The following is a 26,732-nucleotide window of genomic DNA, read 5'->3' as shown; positions in this document are numbered from 1 at the left end:
GCTAAAACTAGAACAAGATACTTACGGGTTTTGTAAAAATCGTGCAATAAGAACATTCAGAAAAAACCTTTGATAATGCAGAGTAAATCCACAAATTTTAAAAATCTGCCAAATAACCACAAATTTTTTATTAAAATAAAAAAAATCGTCAAAAAAGAAACCCTCAATTTTATCTGACAAAATCAATCAAAACTTTTGTCAATCAAAACCCTTGATTCTACAGACAAAACCCATTATTTGGTTTAAATAAAAAATCGAGAAAAAAAATTCTAAAAAATTCTAGGTAAGAGACCACAATTTTTTTATTAGAAAAATTCACCAAAAAAGAACCTATGCTTTGATACCATGAAATAATAATTGATTGTTGTATTTAAAAAAGGAGAGGAAAACTCCTTAGATAAACAAATCCAAAATATCTTTTCATAAGGGAAACAGTCAAGAACTATAGACAGAATAAAAAGATTCTAAATACTAAATGACTTACATAATAGAAAGTTACTAAAAACTAACTAAACGACTTAAATGACCTTTATAAGCTAAATATTACAATATTAATTCAATATATTCAATATAAAACAAAAAACCGAAAATCTCCTTCAATTGGATCGCAAATGTTTTATCCAAAAAAGATAAGAGCGATAACCAAGAGGATAAGACTCAAAACTAATAATGAAAACAAAATAAAAAATATTCCTAAAAGCTAATTGGCCATTATAAATAAAACATTATTTTAATCTCAAGTGCCAATTGAAACTCTATATAAGTAGCTAAAGAGTTTGATATATTATCAAACTCCTCCTTAAAAGGAAAAGGGAAAAGACTTAAGGTGTTGCACCATTTCAATAATAGAATATTAAAATAATGTTAATTTTAGTATTGATGCTCAATAGTGTATATTCTATTTTAGTTAGATCGTCTACGATCTTCTCAGCAGTTTCTTATTAGAAACATGCTATTCTTGTAAATATTCTTGTATTATTTATGAGCGTCTTGCTCATTCTGTTAATTAATCAATTCTTTCAAACCCATATGCTTCTACATTTGTTTTATGGTATCAGAGCGGTAGTGATCTTGGGCGGTTTTTTTTTTCCTGTAATTCAAATTTTCGTGTGAGCACCTGTAATACACGTTTGTGTGTGAGGACCTATAATTCACGTTTTTTGTGTGGGGGCTATCGCAAGGTTTTCTTTTCTGTGTGTTTGTGCCCGCACTGTAACTCCCGCGTGACCTCTGCTTCGGTGTTCCGTCTGTCCGCGACCTCCGTGCGTCTGCGACCTCTGTGTGTCTGCGACATCACGCGACCTACAAACGAGACGCAACCTGCACCCTCGGCGACGCGACCTACAAACGCGACGCGACCTACACCCTCGGCGACGCGACCTGCACCCTCGGCGACGCGACCTGCACAATCTCGTCGTGATCTGCAGTCTTTTTTTTCTGTGCGTCAAATTTTCTGAGCAAATCATGGCTTCCACGACCCTCTGTTTTTTCGATTAAGGTGTTTACCTTCAAGTTTTTATCGAAAATAATTTTTTCTTGCAGATTCTTGGTGGGTTTTTCGAAACCTAATCTGGGTAGTTGCTCGATTTTTTTGGGTGCATCGTTTTCCGTGCCTCGATTTTTGAGCCAACAGATTTGAATTTGGTTTTCAAATCCCTTCTAGGTTTTCTCGTCTTTAAGTACATTGGGAAACGTGCAAATGGCTTCTCTCACCAATCTGATGTTAGAAGGCAGTAAACGCTTTAATGGCCACAATTACAACATCTGGAAACAGCGTATGTTGACCATTTTTGAATATAGGCGTCTTGACCAGCTTGTTTTGGGAAAAGAGCTCAGTCCTAGTACACCTGGTGCAGATCAAGATAAGTTTGATGAACGCAATCGGGAGGCAGTTATGCTTCTCAAACTCTCAGTGACTGATGATCAGTTACCGCAGATTCCTTCCGGCAAGACAGCTTCCGACATCTGGAAGCATCTGAAGGAATTGCATGAGACATCCGACAAGAGCCGAGCATTCTTTCTAAAGAATCAGCTGTTCTCCATTATGATGGACGAACGTATGTCCTTACAGGAACACCTCACGAGGATTAAGGATATTCGAGATCAGCTTGAAGCTATTGGTCGGACTATGGAGGAAGAAGACATGGTAGTAATCACTTTGAAAAGTCTTCCGAAATCGTATGAACACTTCATTGAGACCCTCAATATTACTTCCACTAATGTTGATCTGAAGTTTTCAGAATTGTGCACCAAACTTCTACAGCAGGATCGTTGGAAACAACAGTTTGGCAGTGGTACTACGTCAGCCTCCTCGGAAAATGCCTTCACAGCCCAATCCTTTCACAATGATAAAGGCAAATTTCAGTCCTCTCAGTCTTCTCAACAGAAAGGCTCTTCTCAGACACAGGATGGTGCTAAGAAGAAAAATGTGCAGTGCAATTACTGTCACAAGTACGGTCATATGAAGAAAGATTACCGTCAGAGGCTCGCTTTTGAACAAAAGAAGCAGGGAGGGTCACACCAGAAGGCGCATGTTGCTGAACATTCAGAGCAGAAGGAGTCTGCCTTTTATGCCTTTATGGCTAAGCGGTCTTCAGATCATGCCAGGTCTTCTGCTTGGTACATCGACTCTGGTGCGTCACGTCACTTTTCTCATCGACGTGACTGGTTTACAGACTTCTCATCTTTCAGTGATTCCGTTGTATTTGGCGGAGGTGAGGAGTATACAGTTGTTGGCAGAGGCACTATTCAGATACAGTCTGGTGGCAGGAATCTCATCTTCCCGAATGTGTACTATGTTCCTGGTATGGAACTTAATCTGCTCTCTGTCAGTCAGATTATGAGGAATTCTCCTCAGCTAGATGTGGTGTTCAGTGCTCACAAGTGTTCCATCATTGATCGGGAGACTCATCTTACTGTTGCTGTTGGTCTAGAGGATCATGGCCTATACAGGCTTCTTGACACTGGTGATTCTCCTAAAGTGGCTTTGGCAGCTCGTGTTTCTCCTCTCAGCACTTTGTGGCATCAGAGATATGGACATCTCAACATTCAGTATCTCTCTCAGCTATCTCGGGAGGGACTTGTTTCAGGGTTACCTGATATTCAAACTCAGCATCTTGGAGTATGTGGCACCTGTCAAGCTGGCAAACAGCATCGGACTTCATTCACACATGGAAAGTCTTGGCGCGCATCTAAGGTACTTCAATTACTTCATGCTGATATTTGTGGTCCTATGAATACATCTTCTGTTACTGGTTGCAAATATTTTTTGCTTATTGTAGATGATTTTAGTAGAAAGATGTGGGTGTACTTTCTTAAACACAAATCAGATGTATATAGTATCTTTCAGAAGTTTAAGTCCTTTGTTGAAAAAGAGTCTGGATATAGCATCATTACTCTTAGGACAGATAACGGGGGGGAATTTTCCTCTTCTGCATTCTCCAACTTCTGTGATACCCATGGCATCAAACGCCAATTGACTACACCCTACACTCCTCAGCAAAACAATGTTGTCGAGTGTCGCAATCCTACGGTTGTTGAGATGGCTCGCTCTATGTTACAACACAGGAGTGTTCCGAATAAGTATTGGGCTGAAGCAGTGTTTACTGCTGTCTACCTCCTTAACCGTTCCCCTACTCAGGCTGTTAAGGGGAAGACTCCAGAAGAGGTTTGGTTTGGTCAGAAGCCTAAGATCAGCCACCTGAAGGTTTTTGGCTCTGTTGCCTATGTTTGGATTCCAGATGCTAAGCGCTCCAAGTTGGATTCCAAAAGTCAGAAACTCATGATGACAAGATACAGTGATCACCATAAGGCCTATAGACTGATCGATATAGACACTGAACGTCTTATCTTCAGTCGTGATGTTGTATTTGATGAAGACAGAGGATTCTTTCAGTCCCCTTCTTCTGAGCCGTGTTCTGAGGATCAGCCTCACAGTGTTCTTATTCCATTAGGTTCGCCTGATGGGAGGGATGATGCAGAATCTATTTTCGATGATGCACTACCTGAGTTCCCTCCGGAGAATAATCCTCCTCCTGCTACTCCTGTTCCTGATCCTGAGCCTCTTCCAGCTCCTCCTGATGTTAGCACTTCTACTCTCCGGCCTAAATGGTGGGCCAAGACCATTGGTGATCTCAGGGATACTGAGCTCATTGAGGGTAGAACCTCCCGTAATAAGAGCAAACAGCAGCATACAGTCAATTTTGCTCTCATGGCTAACATACACAGTGTTTTTGAGCCTCAGACATATTCAGAGGCTAAAGGTATACCTGAGTGGGAACAGGCTATGGAAGCTGAGTTCCAGAGTCTTCAGAAGAATCACACTTGGGCCCTTTCTGATCTTCCTTCAGGGAAGAAGCCCATTAGCTGCAAATGGGTGTACAAAGTAAAATACAAAGCTGATGGAACCCTAGACAAGTATAAGGCTCGTCTTGTTGCTCGTGGGTTCTCATAGAAAGAAGGCATTGACTACGAGGAGACTTTTGCTCCTACAGCCAAAATGAGTACCATACGGCTCGTTCTTGCCTTGGCAGCCCAGTTCAGTTGGAAAGTCCATCAGATGGACGTCAAGAGTGCCTTTTTAAATGGTGACTTACAGGAAGAAGTCTACATGACGCAACCCCCAGGATTCAAGGTTGTTGGTCAAGAACAGAAGGTCCGTAGACTAGTCAAAGCACTCTATGGTCTGAAACAAGCTCCTCGGGCTTGGTACATGAAAATTGATAAGTACCTGACAGATCATGGTTTTCAGCGGAGTCCATCTGATGCAAACCTGTATATCAAGCATACTAGTAATGATGTTCTGTTTGTGGTTGTCTATGTGGATGACTTAATCATTACTGGCAGTTCAGCACATTTGATCACTGGGATCAAACAGGATTTGTGCCGCACCTTTGATATTACAGATTTGGGACTTCTACATTACTACTTAGGAGTTGAAGTCTAGCAAACTGAGAACAGTATTTTTCTCTCTCAGTCCAAGTATGCTAGAAGTCTTGTGGACAGGTTCAGAATGCAGGATTGCAAACCTGCCTCTACTCCTATGGAACCCGGGCTCAAACTTTCAACTCACTCATCTTCACCAGTTGTGGATGAATCTCTATTCAGGCAACTAGTGGGCAGCCTCATCTATCTTACTGCCACTAGACCTGACATCAGTTTTGCAGTGAGCTACATTTCATGCTTCATGACAGCTCCCAAGGCTGATCATTGGATAGCAGCGAAGCATGTGCTGCGTTATGTGAGTGGCACTCCTGATTATGGACTTCTGTACACTCGGAGTTCTGATCCTATACTCAGTGGCTACACAGATTCTAACTGGGCAGGTTCGGTTGATGACCGTAAGTCTACAGCAGGGTATGTGTTTAGTTTGGGATCTGGTGCTGTCACATGGACTAGTAAGAAGCAGCAGGCAGTGGCTCTCTCCTCGACAGAAGCAGAGTATCGGGGAGCAGTTAAGGCATCTTGTGAGGCGGTTTGGCTTCGACGAATGCTTGCGGATATGCATGTCTCCCAGGCAGGTCCTACTCCCTTGTTCTGTGATAATCAAGGAGTGCTCAAACTCGCCAAGAATCCAGTCTTCCATGAAAGAACCAAGCATGTGGAAACTCATTGTCACTATATTCGACAGCTGGTTGAAGATGGATCCATCCAGTTGCTGTATGTTCCTACCTCGGAGCAGCCAGCAAACATCTTCACCAAGCCCCTTGGTCCTGATAAATTTGTAAAATTCAGGGGGTCTATAGGTGTAGTTAATAGATTGAGCATTAAGGGAGAGTAATAGAATATTAAAATAATGTTAATTTTAGTATTAATACTCAATAGTGTATATTCTATTTTAGTTAGATCGTCTACAATCTTCTCAGCAGTTTCTTATTAGAAACTTGCTATTCTTGTAAATATTCTTGTATTATTTATGAGCGTCTTGCTCATTCTGTTAAGTAATCAATTCTTTGAAACTCCTCCTTAAAAGGAAAAGGGAAAAGACTTAAGGTGTTGCACCATTTCAAGGCAGTAGAGATAGTAGGAAGACAGGCTAAAAGAGTGGTAAATACCTTAGCAAAGCACACCAAGAAGGAAAGAGAAAAAGAACTCAAAGTAAAGCACACTTTGTAAATAATAGTTGAAATCAGCCTTATGCTGCAAAAGCTATTATTCAATTGATATTATTTATAACTCTGATTGCATTCTATAATTTCATGCACTAAATTGACAGGAGATTACATTTAGTCAATCTTTGTATTAGCAAGATCCATCTTTGTAAAGTGTAGCTTTGTATGCAATTTAGTTGTTTATCTCATGAAATCATGTGGTGTTCACTCATTTCATTTCTTCCTGTTAATACTAATTTACTAGTCTCTACTTTATCCAGCAGTAAGTTGTCTCTCTTTTGGTTCAAATATCCATATTGCAACCAAATATTGGTCTCTATTTTAGCTACTTGTGAATTTTATTTATAGTTTTAGTTTAGATTTACTTAGATCTTAGGGAGCTTCCCCTTATAATTTGAAAAATGGTTCTCAACATGTGCTGTTTTATTTTTCTAGTGTTTGGCAACAGCCAAATTAAAAAACACACACAATAATGGATAATATCATAAGTCTTTCTAAAATAAACTTGAGCATGACAGCATAAAGCTTAAAATATTCCTTCTGCTTCAAAAGAAATTGTTAGGAAAAAGTGATACCAAATATGCACAGGCTTTGTATAACATGTTCTACTTCACAACAATGTTATTTATATGAATGTAACCAAGAGATAATTTACAAACTTCTTGTTGATGTTCAACTCTGTGCCGAATTGACATGTCCTCTTAACTACATTTAACCAGTTGCATGACATTAGCATATAGCGTTTTCCATAATTAATGATAAAATGTGTGTGTCGTTTCAGTTTCGCCAAAATTCTTTCAAATGCATTAAAAATATTGATAGTACTTCACTTATCAAAATGCACTCTAAGTCTGAATTTCTTTCTAGCTCCATTCAAATGTATTTAACTACACTACCACATGCTATTTTAACACCATGTACATTTGAGTCCCACTGTCCTATTTTGGTCAGTGGTGAATACTGATACAACTTATTTCTTACAATTCTTTTCTCACCTCCAAAGGTTCGTCAACCTCAGATCTTTAGAGATGTTCCAATGGAAATACCATGGTTCCACCTTAGATTGTCCCACTTGGCTCCCTTAGCCCAAAGTACTCCTTCCAATCATGTTATCTCAAGTATTTGGTTACATTTCAGAACCTCGGGTTCTGTTCATCCTAACCTTTGATATTAATTGAAAGTACTATCCGAACATTTTTCTTTGCTTAATTATTTATTTCTTTCTAGTCTCAGTCAGACTTAAGACCATGGATAAGAAACAATTACACCACATGAATATAGGAAATATTGTTTTAGAAACTCTTAGATAATGATATTGTAGGATACCCTTTAATAGCATCGGTTTTCTAATTTTGTAGTGAATACATGGACATTATAGAACATTCCAATTAAAGCTTGCAAGCATCAGTTAATAATTACTTCAGATGATTTATTTTTGGGTATTACAATTGTAAATTTTGCAATAAAGAAAGAATGAGCTTAAACAGAACCAAATCATTTGCTATAATACCACAAAGGCAAGAAAATGAAATTAACAACATGAATTATCTAATTTGATGAATTTCTCACATGTTTGAATACCCAAACAGTGAACTCCATTCCAGCACGCTTCAGCCTTAAATTTGTTCCATTTCCTGTATTAGAAAAATAAATTTCATTATTGAAATCAAGAAACTGCAGCAAAACATTAGGTACTAGTAATGCAACAATCACATATAACTAACTAAACAACATTGTTATGCATTGCCTTGCCCATACCTGCATGCATGTCAAAGTTGCAAGAAGAATATTCATGTTTATGTGTGAGATATGAAATGCTATTCTACTCGAGCACTAAAGGAATAAAAATTAGATACTAATTGGTGAGGACCATCACCAAGCTTATTGCAGCAAGTCCTACATAGGAGAGATTTTAAAAATGACATTGCCCTTTGGAATTCAAGTTCACTAGTTTATGGCTACTGCAATCATTCTTATGGATTAAGGAGCCCCTTAAAACAGTTCTCGTGTCCAAGAACACAATGGCACACCAAGTCCAACTCTATATGAAGGAAACAATACAACACCCTATACAAGAGATAATAAAATGGATGCCTATGAGGCTCAAAATGTAACGTCCGCTCTTCATTGAGGCCGACTTCAGACCCAAAAAAGTGTTTTTCAACATTAGCTAATGCTTATGTGTGCACTATTAATAAAAAATTAAAATAAATTAAATGTCACTTTATTTTATTATTGAGGGCAAACGTGAATTTTGTAAAAGGGAAATTATCTGATTGCCCTAAAAGTGCCTATTTAAAAAGGAGTTGTGAGAAAAGAAGGGTTAGACTGAATATTGCATTTGCTATTTGCTCTGAGTGAGAACATGAGTTCTTCTCATATTTCTTGAGGAAGAAATCTTTCTTGGAATACCAATTTTGAGGACGAAAACTCTCTTAGCAAGAAAGAATGATTTCATCCAAAAGTCACCTTTGTGCTGAAAATATTGAGTTTTGGGAAGAAAACCCTCAACATCCATTGGAGCAATTTCATACAGAGATTGCCTTGGTGCTGAAAGTGAAGACATTCCAGTTTGTGCTGCAAGGTTAAGTTATTTTTCCAATTGTGTTTCAATGAATATTTTTTTAAGTGTTTTGACGTGTTTTTGGCATGCAAGGATTTATGATGCAGATTTAAGAAAATTGTGGGCTTGTGAAGTGATTGAAGGAGGTTTCTTCTTGAAACCAAGCAAAAATAACATGAAATTTGGTGATATCTAAGAGTTCTATAACAGCTATACCTTTTGTACCAGCAGCATTAATAGTATACTTGAGACCTGCAATTAAATTGACTGCTATCTCAGTCTAATATACATTGGTTTTCATGTGTTTGGGGTTAGTTTATGATTGTTTTTTAGCAGAATAGATGCTCATACTTGTTGGGGAGTTGGGATTTGCTGTATGTAGTGATTTAAGTGAATTCTAGCTCTGTTGTACTTGTGGTACCAGCAGCAATAAGTTTAGTTTCTATTACACGTAAATTGTGTTCATGGGGCTCAGGGTTTAGTTTTGGTGTTTTTGGAGTAGTTTTCAGTTAATGCATGTTGAGTAGACTGTTGGCCATACTCTTTGAAAGATTTCAGAGTGTAAAAAGTGCTGTTCAGACCTGTTATTCAGTGTTAATCAATCACAGAGGGAGTTCACAGCAACGTAGTTAGAAGGATGAATTTATGCAACCAATGTCAGCTGTGTTTCAGTTTCAGGGGTGTTTCCTTCATTTTGAGGTTGTTGTATCAGCATTCAAAGTGTTTCCAGCGTGTTTCAGTTTTGTATCAGACCTTAATTGACAGTGTGACGGCAGTATCAAAGTGGTAATAGACCTGCATCAGCCCCTTCCATCATCCTTGTAAGGTATTCTTTATCAATGTTAATTGGCCTTATTTTGGATACTACAACGGTCTGATTTTATAATCAGAATTTTATACTAGTTTAATAACAGCAGTTTACTTCATCAATTGTTAATTTGTAATGCATTTCAAGTTAATCTTGTTAACCCCAGATGGTAGTATTTTTGGAGGCTTTCTTTGTATGCATTTCACATTGTAACATTGAACCATTTACCACATATCACCACAGCAATTCATTCAACCTATTTTGGCATTGAACAAGCTGGCATTACCAACCAATTTGGTCTGAGTCAAGCTTAGACATTCTCCCAGTGGCTTGCATTGCATGTGTGCAATCCATTGAAGAAGTATTGATAGGCCTGGCTTTGCCGCCTGCATGTCATTTTATGCAATCTGCCGAAGAGGTGTGTATTAGGCTGGCTCTACCACCTGCATATTCTGGTTAGCTTGCCACCATATCATTTGTACCTTGTAATGTCCCTTCCCAGAGTTTTTAAGGAATATAACAAATTTACAACAAACAACAATCTACACCAGGTTTGAAACATAAACAACAATCTTAAGCCAACTCTTTCCAAACAACAGCAATTAATCATACCCAAATAGGATAGATTAACTAGCTAATCAACACATGAACTTGCACATAATGAATCAAACTCCAAGAGCAATTGATATTGATCATAATCATATCTCTACAACCAAAGGACTGTTATGACAATCATTACAACAGCAACAAACAACACTTACAAATCTACAACAAATGATGCACTCATAGAAAGTCTGAATTCTACTATAACCTGAAGCTCCAACATACTCCCTAAGTGAGAATGCCCTCAAGAAACAAAGGATTTTCATCCTCTGGTTACAATCTCCTATGGGTTTTCGTCTGCAAAAGATCACTTGAACACAGAGTTCCCAAAAGATACAATAACATAATATGGATGCTTACAATTGAAATGTTGTCTTAGTTTTATATGCTTCCCCCCCAAAAGATCAAACTAATCAGCCTAGACCCAAAATGGCACCAAGGCCCAAATTTGAATTCTGCACACTACATCACAACTAGGCCTTACAAGCCTTACAAAGTTTCTCGTCAAAGGCTCAGATTTTCCTTCCTTCCATCTTGGCATGTGTCAGGCCACAACACCGATATCCATTCTCCAATACCTCCTTGGCATGTGTCGGACAAAAACCCTAATTCTCGACTTCCAATAGGTCCTGGGCATGGGTAAGGCAATATTTGTAAACTCCAACAACTAACAGCTTTCTAACATAAGTCAAGTGGCATGCTATATCCCTGATTTCTGACAACTCCTCGACAGGTGTTCAGCAGCAACTCCAACATTTCCCAAGCAAGCAACCTTTCATGTGGTTTTTTTAAAAGGACATGACATGTCCTCCCTCCCCAAGATTGCTTGCATTCAAGCAAAGCAAGTTAGGATTCCCAAGAATCTCAAGCACTATTCACCTATGGACATGTGTTGTGAAGTATTGTAGCAATATTCACCCATGTGCAACCACTTGACTCGTACAATCTCTTGGTCTGAAATGTAGCTTCTTAAGTGGCCTTCAATCCACTTAATTCATTAATTATGTTTGTCCATCATTTTGGGGATTGTAATTTGTGCTTGTTGTGAGTTTTGTTCCTGTTCAGTGAAACAATTCTTGCCAAAAAGAACTGAGGAATCTGCTATCCCTCTATCTAACAATGTTCTTAGACAAGCCATGTAATCTGAATATCTCCTTGAAAAATATGTTTACTCCTTGGCGTGCCTTGAAATCTAAAGCAATAGCAATAAAATGTTCATACTTGCCAATCTATCAACCACAACATAAATATAGTCTCCACCGTATACCTTGGGTAAACCTGTGATGAAGTCCATGGATAAGCTCTCTCATTTTTTCTCAAGAATTGGTAGTGGTTGAAGCAAGATTGCTAGAAAAATCCCTTGTTCCATTGGTAGGTCATGCATTCTGTAATATGCTTATAGACATCCTCTTTCAAACCCTTTCAAGAAAAACACTCATGGATCTACTGGTATGTCTCATAATACCATTGATGTCTTGATATTAGAGACTTATGAAAGGCTTTCAAAATCTTCTCCTTGATCTTAGACTTAGGCACCAAAAAAATTACACTTTTGAAGATGATTAGCCCTTCTATCACCACATACCTGTCATCTTTCACAACCTCATCAACGATACCAGCAACAAATTTATTCTTGGCAAACTTGGCAATAATGAAAACATTCCAATCAGCAGAAAGGGCAGATAATGAGCATAGAGTAGGCCTCCTAGAAAGAGCATTAGCTAACATATTCCTCTTTCCCTTTCATGTATTGTATTTCAAAACCATAAGCTTGTAGCTTGTTTACCCATTTTTGTTGGTGATCATTAAAAAAATTTTACACAAAAAGTGAAAAAACACACAAGCAATGCTGGGGGGCGGGGAGTGGGGGGGGTGCAGAAACATAAATTTTAAACATAAGGCATGCAATGAGCAACTTTAAAACAAATGCACAAGACATCCTGTGGAAAATCCTTTTGGGTAAAAAACCACATCGTTCCAAAAGCTTTCATTATCAAGAACAGGCACCAACCCAATGAGCACCAACTTAGTTTACATAAGTGGACTCCAACCCACTAAGAGCACCAACTCCTATAAACAGAGGCACCAACCTCTGATATGCAAAAGTGAACTTCAATTCCAGAACTTTGAGAATAAAATAGCCAGAATGCCTTTAAGTACACTCTAGAATGAAAAATCTTTTTGCAAACTGCATTTTAATGAAATTAAAGACAATCTTCAAACTGCCAAACCAGTGAATCTGCAAGAGAATAAAAATCACTCACTGCCTGAAACAACCCTTTGCCACTTTACTCATTTGGAATCACAGTTCCATTTTGAAGAACATACAGAAAAACATTTTCCAGTAAACGTCCTTAACTCCCAAAAGCAGCACTCTCACCCAGCATCACAAAACTTTCATATATTTTAAAAACATTATCATCTCAAATATAGACAGCTTCAGAAGAGAAACAACTCTGTTTTGCTTCATATACATTCTGAATCACAACTCATTTTTACACAGTATGCTCTCAGACATCTTAAAAAAAATGTCAACACACCCTCCTATATTTTCTTTTCTTCATCCACTCCAAAAAAAAAAACGTTGACACACTACCCAATTTTTTAATACCTTTCAAAAGAGAACGATACTTCCAGAATCATTACGCAGTCATGATTACTTCACATGGCAAAAGATTATTCCAAGTCACCCGATAAAATGAATTACTGCTAAATCTCTGCCGTTTTTCACACTGTCATTAACGCACATCCATTATACACAGAAAACGGACCTCTTCACTCTGTTATGTCAGCGCAACATCTAATAAGTGTTCAACGCAGATATCACACAAAAACAACTCAGCTGCACCAAACACGCCAAAAGAACAAGAAGACAAACGTTTCTATTGTTTTAAAATCACCAAACATCCTGCAACCCAGGCATTAGTAACTGCAATAAGAAAGAGGCAATACAGGTCTGCAATTCCCTTTGTTCTGAAGAAAACTCAGAATAATCCTATCATACTCTGACAGCTAAAAAAAACAACTCAGCACGAAAAGATTCACTACAGACTGAACAACGCAGTGAAGAAGCATCTTTTAACGCCTACCACCAAACACCTTTTTTTTTAAAACGCTGAGACAAAAGGAATGAATCACCTGCAAAACAGCCGTGTAGATGACAACAAACAAACATGCCACACGAATATACTGCCCAGACATCATCGTTGCTAACAGCTGAACTCAACTCACCACATCAAACCTGGCTTAAGTAATACCTGAACTCAATTCGAACAACAGAAGAAGACAAACCTCTTGAACAAGTCACCTGAAGAAGTGGCATAACCAACCAGCAAATGCAGACACTAAAACAGCATTAACATCAATGACAAATTGCTCTACAAAAAGAAATTCAAACTATTATGATCAATCTTCACAATAAATTTTCCACAAACTAAGTATTGTCTAAACTTCTCTACTGCATGCAGAATTCTCAGCATCTTCTTATCACAGATGAAATATCCCTTCTCTAAATTGCTTAATTTTCTGCTTTGAAATGCAAGTAGATTCCCTTTTTAAGTTAAAACAGCTCCAACACCTTCTCCAGATGCATCACATTCAATGAGAAAGGGCAATGAAAAATCAAAAATAGAAAGTACAAGCACAAACTCATTACCTCCAACTTGTCAAAAGTTTTTCAAGCATTTTTAGACTATTCAAATGCTCCCTTCTTTGTTAGATCAGTCAAAGGAACAACCAACTAAGAAAAGTCTTTCACAAACCTCCTATGGTAGCAACATAATCCCAATAAACCTTTCAACAGTATGAGATTGGTGGGAAGTGGCCGCTCTAGAATCACTTGGATCTTTTGATTTGTCCTAGATACAAAATACCAAAGAAATTACCATCAATTATCTTTTGATTTGCTCTAGAATCACTCACATTTAAAAAATTACCAAAGAAAGATTGCTGCTCCAAAATACTTAATACTTCATCTCAATGTTCCAAATGTTCCTCCCAAGTTTTACTATGTATCACTATCAATATATCATCAAATAACACCGATAGAATTTTTTGAGTTGGTTACTAAATAATTGGTTCATGCATGACTGGAAAATGGCTGGAGCATTATGGGGACCCCCACTTTTTTCCTGCTTTCTACATCGCCCCATCGCAAATGGGGACCCCCACTTTTTTCCTGCTTTCTACGTAGTATTTGATGTCCTTGGCTTTTAGCCTTTGCATTAGAGAGGTATAGGCGCTCAAAAGGCTAGGAGTCAGGTGTATAGTCTTGCATGAGTATGAAGCACAGAAACAGGACTCGCCTGAACTTGCCTAAACTCGGCGAGTCTGAGTCCAAGTCATGCTCGCCGAGTCTCTGGGACTCGGACTCGGACTCGTCCGAGTCTGGCAAGCAAACTCGCTAGACTCGCCGAGTTGGCGAGTTTGGCTCAAACTCGCCAAACTTGGCGAGTCCCGAGCCCCAAACTCGGCTACCGGCTGGGTTAGTAAAATGACAAAAAAATACATTTTAAAAAGTTTTTTTTAAATGAATGGTATCGTCTTTGTTCACTACAACCTTCGCCTGAGAATGAGAAAAATTAGGGTTACAACATGTCAGCCAATAGAAAAATAACACCCGACACCTTTATTAAATAATAAGTTTTTTTGGCCTCGCGGGGCGCTGCCCCTCGACCCCACAAGGGGCGATGCCCCTTGACCCCACCTTGGGGGCGCTGCCCCCAAACCCCCGTCGAAAAATATAGGCAGAAACTGCGTCGATAGAAGTAGGGAAAATTAAAGCTCTGAGTCTGACACTAATTGGATCGACCAGGTAGATATAGAGGCTGAGACTGTAGCCATGGCAGAGGAGGACCGGAGAGCACGAGCACAGACAGGAGATTCAAAGGCAAATAGTGACACGGATGTTACTAATGTTGGTGAGCATGGCATGGTGTCACGGGGAGCGGCTATGGCTGTCGAATCATCCAGGACCTACCTTAGACGGCTTCGCAGGGGGTCGGGGCTGGAGGGTGTAGGCTCCTCTAAGCCATAGGCTTGTAGTTGTATTTACCTTTGGTATTTGTATGAAACATTTGATGATGATCATATGATGACATGGATTTTTTATTCCATGAGTTTTGTAATATTGTATACATTTGACAATATTTATATATCTATGTTTGTTATTTCCTTCAGCTACAATTTGCGTTTATGCTTATGTGATTGATGTATACTTGTGTATGTAATCAAATGAGCCGAGTTTGATGATGTTATTGGGTCTTTAAGGTGTATTCAATAAAGGGTGCCTGAAACAAGTTTTAAATCTTTTAAAATCTCTAAATTTCTTGAGTTTTTCACTTTCCCGAGTCCGGCCGAGTCTGGAGCCGAGTCTGACGTAGAGTCTCGAGTCCGAGTCCGAGTCGACCTTGCCGAGTTCGAGTCCCGTTTCTTTGGTATGAAGTAAGTAAGTTTACAAAGTCTAGATATCATGAGTTCAACATTCGGAGCGAATTTCCAACTTCATGAGTTCAACATTTGGAGCGAATTTCCTACTTCATGAGTAAACATTTGGAGCGAATTTCCTACTTCATGAGTTCAACATTTGGAGCGAATTTCCTACTTCATGAGTTCAACTTTTGGAGCGAACTTCATGAATGAGAAAATTGGAGCGAATTTCACCTTCAAAGCTTCATGAACGAAATAGAAGATAAAGAAATGAACGAGATTTGGGACCACTTACTTCATGTTCAAGCATTCGCAAGCGAACTTCATGACTTTGCATCTTGGAGCAAACTTCATGACTTCACCTTTTGGAACGAACTTTACAAAATGAACTTCATGAATCAATGAAATGGAGCGAAATTTATACAAAATGCACTTCACGAGTTAGGGAAAAATTCATGATCAAAGGTAGAAGAGCGAATTCAAGTGCATTAAGAAGCATGAGTGTACTTCATGAGTTTCAAAATCAGAGCGACTTCATGAGTTGAAGATTAAGAGCGAACTTCATGAGTTCAACGATTGCAGCGAATTTTAACTTCATGAACTGAGAAATTGGGGTGAATTTCATGAATAAACCCACATGAGCGACTTTCAACTTCATAACTCAAGGTATATGAGCGAGTTTTACATTTTGAGGATGAATGAACTTCAACAAATGGTGTATAAATGCAAACTTCATGAACTCACCCATTTGAGCAAATATCATGATTTGATCAAAATTAGCAACTGCATAATCTCAATGAGGTGAGCGACTTCAAAAGTCAGGGTATAAGCAACTTCAAGATTAGAGCATGAAGAGCCAACTTCAAAAATCAATGCACATAGGCGACTTCAAGAAATGAGATACATCAACGAAGTTCAAGAATCCATGGGTATGAGCGAAGTTCAAGAAAATGGAGGAGAGCATGTTCAAAAGACAAGGGCAACTTAATGAACATCAAGGGTGGAGTAAACTTCAAGAGCTCCCCTCTAAGAGCGATAAACAACTTCAAGTGTCCCTTCATGAGGGCGAATTCTCTTCATATTCTCTTATTAAATCTATTTATCAAGTGTGTTTGATACTTGCTTGTTTGTTTTGCAGGAGATGAAGAAAGAAATAAGGAGATCACACAAGAAGCATTCACTTACACAAAGACATGATCTACAACATCAACGACATGAAGTGAGTCACAAGAGAAGAAATTCTGAAGGAGAGAGACAATGGTGACATCAGAAGTTCATCAATACTTCAAAGTTAAAATCTACACCTTGCACTTCATGATCAAGGCATTCGAGAAGACAGTTTCAGAAGAGTTAATCAAAGTTAGAAGATCATCGGTATTATCGCTGAAGCTGGATAATGTTGAGTATCAAGAAATATTCCTTCATGATGATCTATCAAGCCTACAAGTGTAAGATAAAGGTGGAATTCTGGTCATCATCCCAATCACCACTCACCAATCAAGGAAGGTCTACCTCAGCATGTCTTGATTCAATGAACCTGACTCACCAGTGATGGTACAAACTCTGAGGCACCTACCCTTGTTGTCTATTGGCCATGTCAAAGTGTTGTAATCATTTCATTGGCCAAATTGAGTTTGTTGTAACAAACGCTAATTAGGGTTTTCATTCTAAAATCTTGGCCATTGATGGAAATTCAATGCTGGCCATTCATCGTAAATGAACTCTCTATAAAGCTCAAGCTCTTCATTTGTAAAGGTTAATAGTTAGCTAATAGTTAATAGCAATAGAAGAATACATAGTTTTGAAGAATAGAATAGCAATTAGAGTAGAGTAGGAGCAGAAGGCAGAAATTGTTGCCCAGGTTGTAAATGAACTCCATTTTCATTGAAGTTATGGTGAAGTGTGTTGTTTCTATACAATGTGCATGGTTTTTTGTTGGATCTTCATGTTAGATGATAAATAAATTAGATTGAATGGGGGAATTTGTTGAATGTATTCATGTGGAATCTGTTTAGTCCATACCACTAGCCTCTTACTGATTGTAAGTGTGCCTTGCGTGGTCAACTGGAATGATATGAGCTTAACTTCGAATTGTTATACGTTCATTGTTTATGCATTAACTTGGATGGTGAGCAATGTTTGATGGTAATGATTTGAAAATCTTTGAAATGTCCTTAAAAGATTGCACCAAGCTTGTGTCAAATTGTTCAAATTGATGATGAGACCTTGCCCAGTAGGATTCCATCTAGTCATCACTCATCTTTTTACATTCTAGGCTTTAGGAGTAGCGTAGATTTCTCAAACCCCATCTCTTTTGCTCTTTTTTATCTTCCAACTGAGTAGATAGGACCTAAGTTCCAGCAAATCAAGCATTCAAGCTTTCAAATGTAAATCCCCTTGTGATTCCAGCATAATCACATCAACCAACTAAGCTTATCCATACATAGTGACCCTACATTCATGAACCTTGGAGTTGTCTCAAGTGATCCTTAAGCCAATCTTCAACATTCGAGAAGCTTTGTTCAAGAGAGGATAAGATACTTTAGGTATTTTATTTTGTGTTCGCATGTGCGTAAAAAACACATCAACATATTAGTTAGTCCAAAAGCCAAAAACTCAAAATGTCCATAATGACATCAGAAGGTTGTCTTCTCATCATCTTCGCCCCTCAAGCAGATTTGATGGTATCCTAATCTCATATCAATCTTGGAGAAGTAAACAATTCCATGGAATTCATCTATGAGCTAATCTATCCTTGGAATAGGATATCTATTCTTGATGGTCTTCTTGTTCAAAGCCCTATAGTCTACACAATCTCGCAGTACCATCCTTCTTCACAACAACAACTACTAAAGATGCCAATGGCCCAGAGCTAGGTCTAGTGAATCCCCTAACAAGGAGTTCTTTGATAGCCTTCTATATCTCCTCTATATACCCTCTTGGATGATGATATGGTGTAGTGATAGCAAGTTTAGTCCCTTCCAGCTCTACACCAAGCTGAAACCCTCTATCCCATGGATGTCCCAGAGGGATGTCACTGAAACCTACACAATGCCAATCCAATTTATTTTTGGATATCAACATGATGAGTACCATTCTTGTTTGATGGAAACTTCGTGGGAAGAATCGAGAAATTTTTTGCCCAAGCTACGTGGCCTCTAAGAAAGATTCTCTACATCAACTTCACTATCACCACCCATGGAGCTCCATTTGAAATCCCTCTAAGAGCAATCTTCTTTCCATCTACTATGAACTTAAAGTTCCATAGTTTGGTAATTCTGCAAATACTACCCTAGAGAGTGCAACCATTGTATACCCAAAACCATATCAGTATCTCCGAAACCAAACACATAAAAGTCATCACATACCTTATGGTCTCAGAGATATATTGAGCTGCTTGATTACTCTAATGCATGGAATGAAGAATTCATCAGCTACTACAACATTGAAACCTTCAAATTCTTCTGCCTTTGTGCCTCTATTCATCACCAAACCTTCATTGATAAATTTGTGGGTGGCCCCACCATCGACGAGATCAGTCATCCTCTACCTTGCTAGCACTCCACAAACATTGAAGGGAAGATATTTTGGGACTCCTAAGAGAGTAGAAAGCCTTCTTTCCCTTGGTTTAATTCGGTTTCATGGCGAAGTCCATGTTGTAGGCACCTAGATGGTGCTGAGTTCAAATCTTCTATAATACAAAAGAAAGTCTACTATAACTTGTGGGGATTCATGTTCTTCCACTTCAACAATATGATCAACAAAATCTTCAAATACCTCAAGTTCATCCTCTGACTCTGAGTCTTTATCTAACACCATCTTTACCCAAGCATCTGTGTCTAAGGGTCCACAGCTTTCTTCAAGAGAGACATAACTTCTTTCTCCTGAGCTCATTCTTTGTCTCTTGCATTTTGCTTGGTTTTGGAGGTAATGTCTTAGGTTGATTTAAAATATTGAAACCATGGCTGATTAAGTTTCCTCATGATGAAATCGATAGTTCTCACCTAGAAAATCAGTTAAATCAAAGAAAATAATGGCTTTGAAAAAGTTCAAAGCTGAAATGAGGGCTAGGACGAGGATAAAGCACAAGTGACTAGAAATTGGATTGCAAATGACAAGGAGATGGCAGTGATATATAAAATTCTAACTCACATGCAAGCTTTGAACACTTTTCTCTTTAGTCATGTACCTGTCAGATATGTAGAGTTGTGTAACTATCAGGTATGCGGACTTTTCACATCAATTTGTAACTTGAAAGTTGTGTCAAAGACTCCACAAGAAGACGCTTGGGTTTTCAATATTTAGGTATTGATATGGACAATGTTACAATGGAAGTTTGGGTCTCTAATTTGCACATACAAATCAGACTTCAGAATTTCAATGCAAGTGTGTAACAAATTACAAGCTTGTAAGAAAAGTCTAGATCTGCAACACGTATATATTAGACAAAACTTTGGAGTTATTTGTAAACCAACAAACATTGCAAAGTTACTTTAGAAGTCCATAACTCCACCATAGTTCAAACATGTGGACTTTCTAGGTTCCTTTGTAGTCCAATAAAAGTTACAAAGCTACAAGAAAACTCCAAAACTCTGTCCAAGGTGATTTCTCATTGTTTGACTTGGGATTTTGACTTTTCACAAGACCTAATCTTCCCTATGACTGATTACACATTTGAACGATTTAATAAATATGAATTTTTATGTAAATGACAAACACTTGAGACACAAACTTGAAACTTATCAAAGTAACTTCGTGACTACATAAACACAGGAGACAACTTTCTTAAACAGAAGGCATGAGATTTGAAAATTCGAGTTTGAACATTCCATGACAACAATTTCAAACCACAACTCATTGTAGGAAACCAAATGGACAAAGGGCATTGAAGCCACCTTCCTTGACTTCTTCAGTAGTTCCACAAATGATGGAATCCAAAAATTTTACTATATTTATTATAGCAGTAAAGATGGAAGCCCAATCAAATTGAACATGGCAATGGAGCACTCCTTTGGGGGAGAGGATGTGTTGCTTTGGAAGTTAGTGAAAAGGAAAGCTCCATATCCACTAAATCAGGGCATCCTATAGCCAACACTTGCATTAGCATATTTGATGGCTTATATAATGAAGTATACGAGTGATTGACGGTGAGAAAGCACTTGTAGAGAAAGGCTTCTATTGAGCATGGAAGGGAAGCTAAAAAACCGTGAACATGGCACAAGGTTCAGCTAGGGCAATCAACCTCAAGGGTTGGGATCTTGGAGGAGATGGGTGGAGGGGCGATTTGAAGTTTGAGAGATGTGGAGATGAGGAGCCCAAGCCTTTGAGCAAGAGCAGAAGAATGCATATGAAAGTGGCCTAGAGATTAACATTATTGAGCTTGAGCTTGCAAAATGGAATAGTGAGAGGAACATGTGTACTTAAGTATAAGCATGGTTAGGTACACAAGGTGGTCTTATAAGCCATAAGCTACCCTAAATTCTATGCAGACTTAAGGATACAGAGCACTAACCAGCATAGACCTTAAAAGGAATTTCCTTTTCCTTACCATACCCCCCTCCTCCCCTATCCTTGGGATGTCCAGTTAACTCTGAGATAACTCACATATGCCAAGTTGTCCTCAATACATTACAGAAAAAATACAAAAAACAAGAACTTTAACAGAGCTATCTTTTGATCTCAAAAAGTATGGAGGCTAAGTTGCTTGAAATTTCTGGTTGGATGATAGAATAATGCTTGAAATAAAGCACGATGACAATCTGAATCATGAATGCAAGGGAGTAATGATCAATCATATAGTATAGATAATTCTTTTAAGCCTTGCTACAAGTCAAAAGCTAGGTGGTGGCACCAAGAATGTGTTAGTATTTGGTTCCATGTCATTAAAGATAATTATTGTCAAGTAAGGTGGTCAGCTGCCTCTTCATAACCTTGGAGTGTTTGATGCAAAGATCAGGGCTTTCATGCAATATCTATATTCCTAGTGTATTAAGTTGTCATGTGATTTTTTCACTGCAATTTCTGTTTGGTATCTAAGATTTGACATAACATTGATTACAACCATGGCTAGACATGAATTTTCTAAGGTGAATTTCATTGATGACCATTAAAGATCAAGATATGCCTGAAGTATGCAGATTGCTTACAAGTGAATAACTAGAACAAATTGCAATTGCAAAGATTATGGCTAATGTAGAAGATTATAGAAGACAAATAACAGGCATTCACATTTATACCAAGTGATGCAGTGTTTTAAATTCCAGGAAATGTGAAATGTGTATCCCAACATGTGCTATTTAAGACTTCTGCAATCCCACATATATCAACCTATTATAAATGAATAATCATATAGTCAATTCAAAAAATTCAAGGACTACATATGAGAGAAGCAGCACATCAGTAGCAGTGAGGATATGATGATAAACAATTACCATATATGCAATCAAAAATACATCGAAGAGTGGCTGGAAATGAGTTTGCTGCTCTAATAGAATGGTTAAATACTGAAATTAAGCGGGCTTTCAGTCCTGTGCTAGCTGGATTTATCCTTTCCTCAGAAGTGATTCCTTCATTGCTAACTGTACCTATAGATCAAAATCCAACACAACAACCTTCCCTCAGATAGTGATCAATGAAACAGAGTAAGAAAAAGCTTCTGGGAACTTATTCAAATGAAATCAAATCATTATATATAGCAATCTGGCACTGATTACGTAGCAATTATGTTAATTACAATACCTTAGGCAACCCAGGTAGAAGACAATGTAAACATTTTTTATTACAACCCACAGTTTGTATATGTCCCAACACTATCAGAAAGGGATGTAAACAAATGCATTCTGGACTTCCAATAAACTTCAGTAACATAAAACATAAAGTGTTTTTATCAAAGAACATATATTTTATTGTGACCCATCCAGAGGCTGTCACTATACAATATTCATCTTACTCTAAATTCACATCACTCCAAATTCATGCCTCTGGCATACTATCATTTTCCAGTTACTATTGCTGTTCTTTTACAAAAATTGTTAACCATTTTAGTATCACTAGCATTACAAAGGAAAATCACCAACATCAAAAGGTTTCAGCAATTTACAGATTTCTCAAACACTCCTATAAACAAAATGTCATTTCTGTCGAATGACATCTCTAACTACTGCACTTATATTTGAAGCATAAACCAGCAAAAAGCATCTCCAATGAACATGTATCAAATACACAGAACTATAGAGGTTAAGTAGAGCAAGTTTTACACTACAGTCCCATTAAATTTAGAAATGTGTGACCATCAGCTAACGTGTCTCCTCAAACAAAACAAGTAGGAAAAGAAATTGTGGCCATCCACCACTTACATTCTTTGAAACTTAACGTCCAGCTATCCTTCTACCTCTCTATAATTATTTTATATGCACAAGATGCTTCTCCTTAGTCTTAAAGCACCCATACCAAAAGTTTAGCCTTCTGTAAATTTTGATTAGCCTTAGCTTAAGCATCACAGAAAGATGGAGGAGTTAGTACCTTGAAAAAGGGAAAAGAGATTATTTATTAGTGCAGGATCTTCTAGGTTAGCATCAGCCACTTTCCTTTTCAATAACTCCTCCCCCTTTCTGGAAACATTCTCTTGACTGCAACCACAAAGAGAACCAATCTTGTCAATGCACTAACTAAATCATGTACAAACAAAATACACTGAAAAAATCAGAGTTACTGTGAAATTGATATTAAATATTGTCTACATTAAGAAACGTCAGAAACAATTATTACAAGATAATATTTTGAACTCAAGGAAGCGCACCTGTCAGTACTAGCTGCTATATACAAAGGATAAACTAGTTCAGCAGCAACAAGCATTCCATCTACCACATTTAGCATTCCTAGCTGGATGGAAACAAAGAGTGCCCTCAGCTTAGAATTTCAAAACTGGAATTAAATGTAGATAAAAATGAATCCATCACTTCTCATAGGATAACAATTTTACCTTTCTCCTTTGAAGTTGCTCACCCTTGAGGACATGTTTTCCAGTAATACGACGGCTTTGCACTATTGAAAGCCCTGGTGGACTGCACAAGAAGAAATAATCAAGACATTTGTAGCCATTATTTAACACCATATTAACAAAATCTATCTAAAGACATATCCTAAAGATCATACCCTTCTCCATTTGATGGAGGCAGTTGATAGAGGATGGTCTGGAGGCAAAACATCAAGAACAACTGACAGTCTTCAGCCCCATTAATTTTCTTATATTTTGTAGCAACTGCTTCATCAATTTGATTGGCATGATGCTCCATGTTCTATTACCAAAATCATGGTGACAAAACAATTCAATATCACAATGATTTTTTAAATGGTCTTCACATAAAACTGATTATAAATTTAAGTATGAATTTCAAAAAAATGGAATGGAACTAACATACATGACACATATGTTACCATAATCAAGAAAAGACGATTGGATTACAAAAACATTGTAAGAAGCAGGGAACAGAGATCTCCACAGACATAAGAATACTGACTATATGATTCAAGAAAATTTCATGAACTAAGAAAGTGGAGATTTTTCAAAAAGTTTTAAATATCATTAAATAATCATGAGTTAAGGCATGCCATTCCTATGCCATTGCCCTTGGAAATCACATCCTCAATTCCTCTGTTCCCCATCCATCCCATCCCCAATCCCAATTCCTCAATCATTCTATCCAATGTACCCTCCATCGTTGTTATTAAACTCGGTTTACCCTTGTCATTAACTATAACATCAAGACAACAATCTCATCTAGCAACAAAAGCAAGAGACTACCCAAAATCAATTCATCCAATCGTAAGCAGCCCTTCCAAGCACAAAAAAATCATATTTGTGTCACCAAACTAAAATCCAAAGCTCCTGGACACCTAAACACAACAGCAAAACAAAAGAAATCCAAACAAATTTTGCCAAGCAGCCTAGAACCATCCAAAAGCATCCATAGACTGTGTCCCTTATCTTCTACAAGCCTTGTTCAATTCTAAACAAATCGTTATATTGTTATTAGGATATATCATTCCCAATCCTTAAGTTGTTCTCAGAATATATCGTCCTTACATCAACAACACTATCATTATCAATAATCAATATTTGGCTTTCAGCCTGACCAAGGGAAAAATCTTGTTTGTTCTTTGCCTTATTGTATGCTTGCTTGCTTGTGTGTCTTCTTGTTTTCTTTGGCATCTGTGTTGGTCCTTGGGATGTTTCAGAGCAACAACATCATGGTCTTTCATATCATGGTACCATGTGTCATATGCCTGCTTGTGATTTTTTATTTTTGGTCAATCCTACAACACAAGGCAGCACCATCATCATGGTTTTCCATATCATGATGCATCATGTCCTGCTATAATAAACTCTAGGTTGCTCAAAATAATCAATACACTATGCAAGAATCATAACAGACACCTTAACAATAAAATTCATGTATCCCCTATTATCCATTCCAGTTAGCCCTTTATTGTATCTGTCCCTTCATCATCTGCAAACAAATCAAAAAAGTAAAATAATCATTTCATCCATAGTTGAACTACTCGCCAAAACCAAAAACTCGCCAAGGCCTGAAAAATAAAATCGAGAAAAACTTGGCCAATACTCAGCAAAAACTTGGCAAAAAACTCCGGAACTTAAAAAATTGCTTAAATTTAATTAAAAATGCATTTTTTTGCAAAATGAGAACACAAAAGAAACAAGCTGAGTCTAGATATATTTAAATGCAAAGAGGGTACAAAATCGCATCCTCATGAGGAATGCTGATGGCTAGAAGCAAAATAGTGAATAGTTTTTGTAGGACTAAAAGTAAATAAATCAATACAATTACATCTTCCTCTTCCCAGCTCTGGTAAAAACTAGGGGAGAGGTAGAACTAGAGGGTCTAGTTTGTTGTGACGTTTTCACACATCACTCCATTACAAATGGGGACCCCCACTTTTCCACTTCCTAGGTTAGTTGTCTTAGCTTAGTTGTTGGTTGTTGTTGAGTCTTTACTATTAACCTTTTGTTTGTAGTTGCTCAGGAGCTGAGCAAGTCTCTTTCTTAAGGACGAAGCGAGGTTCAACACTCCCTTTGCCCAGCCAGGGCATAATCACTCCCGCTTCTCCCAGCACTATCAGTGGGTGCCCAAACTCGATCACACCCATTTCCACCTTCTCTCTCTCCATCCCATAGCCCTTCCATCTTCTCTACTTTCCACTTCCTTCCACTTCCACCCCTATTGTCGGGAATAATCATTATGTTATGTTGTCGTATTATGTTGTGTTCTTATGTTGTCATATTATCTTATGTTGTCGTCGGTAATTGTGCGTTACGGCAATCAGTTAGTTTTCCCAAATGGCAGTTGGACGCGACGGTTGGTCGCACCCCTTCGGGCATTATATATTGCATACCTTTCCTTCGAAGTGGGGGATTATGGTGATATCTCGGTGTGATGTTATGAGCACTTGATGTACATGGACTGTTGAATTAATACAGAGACTGGTTCTTTAATATACTTCCATTATGTTTTGTGCATTTACTTTCTGCATTTAATCGTTTACCGTATGTGGCAAACATCTGGCGTCGTTGCCTAGACATACTCGGGAAAGGAAGGAGCGGATGGCATACAAACACGATGGGCCTACCCGTTGGTTAGATTAACCCAGAGGCCGACGACGCACAAATGGAGCTCTACAAAGAAGAAGACACTGCAACGACGGAATTCTCAATCCTGCTTCAAGCGGCCATCGAGACCTACGTTCGAAGAGAGGCCACGAAGGCTGAAGTCCCAACAAGTGTCGTGTGGACCGCACTAGAAGTTAGCCCCGCAGCAAATCGGTTGATGAACCACCTCCCCCGGTTGCTTGCACAAGCATCACTAGCACAGCGAGCCCGCCTGGAGGAGTTTGCCCATGAGGAGCGACGCCAACAGGTCCTCCGATAGTACGAAGAAAACAATCATCGTTGGGAAGCGGAGAGTGATGGCAAGAGGCGAAGGGGAAATTGAACCCTGAACCTCCAGGAGGAGTAAAGAACATTCTATACTATAATAATGGTGTCGTACTATTGACATAAATTGTATCCGACAAGATGAATTAATAAAGAACTGTTCTATTTTTTATGTGTTGTTGCTATTTATGAAGATGTACGAGAATTAATGCCCAACTTATTAAATAAGGATAGAAATAAGAAGGCACAAAGTGAGGAGTGAGAGGCCGC

At 38.2% G+C, this 26,732-nt stretch overlaps 1 protein-coding gene across 4 annotated transcripts in view; it reads right to left on the bottom strand.

Moving 5' to 3' along the window:
• The window catches only part of LOC131048806 (uncharacterized), a 327,816-nt gene that overhangs the window by 231,763 nt on the left and 69,321 nt on the right, over positions 1 to 26,732 (bottom strand). For 3 of the 4 annotated variants that reach the window (XR_009106522.2, XR_009106523.2, XM_057982881.2), the window contains exons 4-9: positions 23,666 to 23,808; positions 23,493 to 23,574; positions 23,310 to 23,392; positions 23,033 to 23,139; positions 21,943 to 22,095; positions 7,680 to 7,744 (exon numbers count right to left, since the gene is read on the bottom strand). Coding sequence is in view for 1 of the 4 variants with exons in the window: in XM_057982881.2 (XP_057838864.2) it covers positions 7,680 to 7,744; positions 21,943 to 22,095; positions 23,033 to 23,139; positions 23,310 to 23,392; positions 23,493 to 23,574; positions 23,666 to 23,808 (633 nt within the window). In the remaining 3 variants the exon portion in view is untranslated. Of the gene's footprint in view, positions 1 to 7,679; positions 7,745 to 13,222; positions 13,275 to 21,942; positions 22,096 to 23,032; positions 23,140 to 23,309; positions 23,393 to 23,492; positions 23,575 to 23,665; positions 23,809 to 26,732 lie in introns of those variants that run through there. The other variant, XR_009106524.2, reaches the window with a different exon arrangement.

The sequence above is a fragment of the Cryptomeria japonica genome, chromosome 8, assembly GCF_030272615.1.
Source record: "Cryptomeria japonica chromosome 8, Sugi_1.0, whole genome shotgun sequence".
Lineage (NCBI taxonomy): Eukaryota > Viridiplantae > Streptophyta > Pinopsida > Cupressales > Cupressaceae > Cryptomeria > Cryptomeria japonica.
Note: the sequence above shows the minus strand (reverse complement) of the source record. Positions and strands in the feature narration are given on the sequence as shown.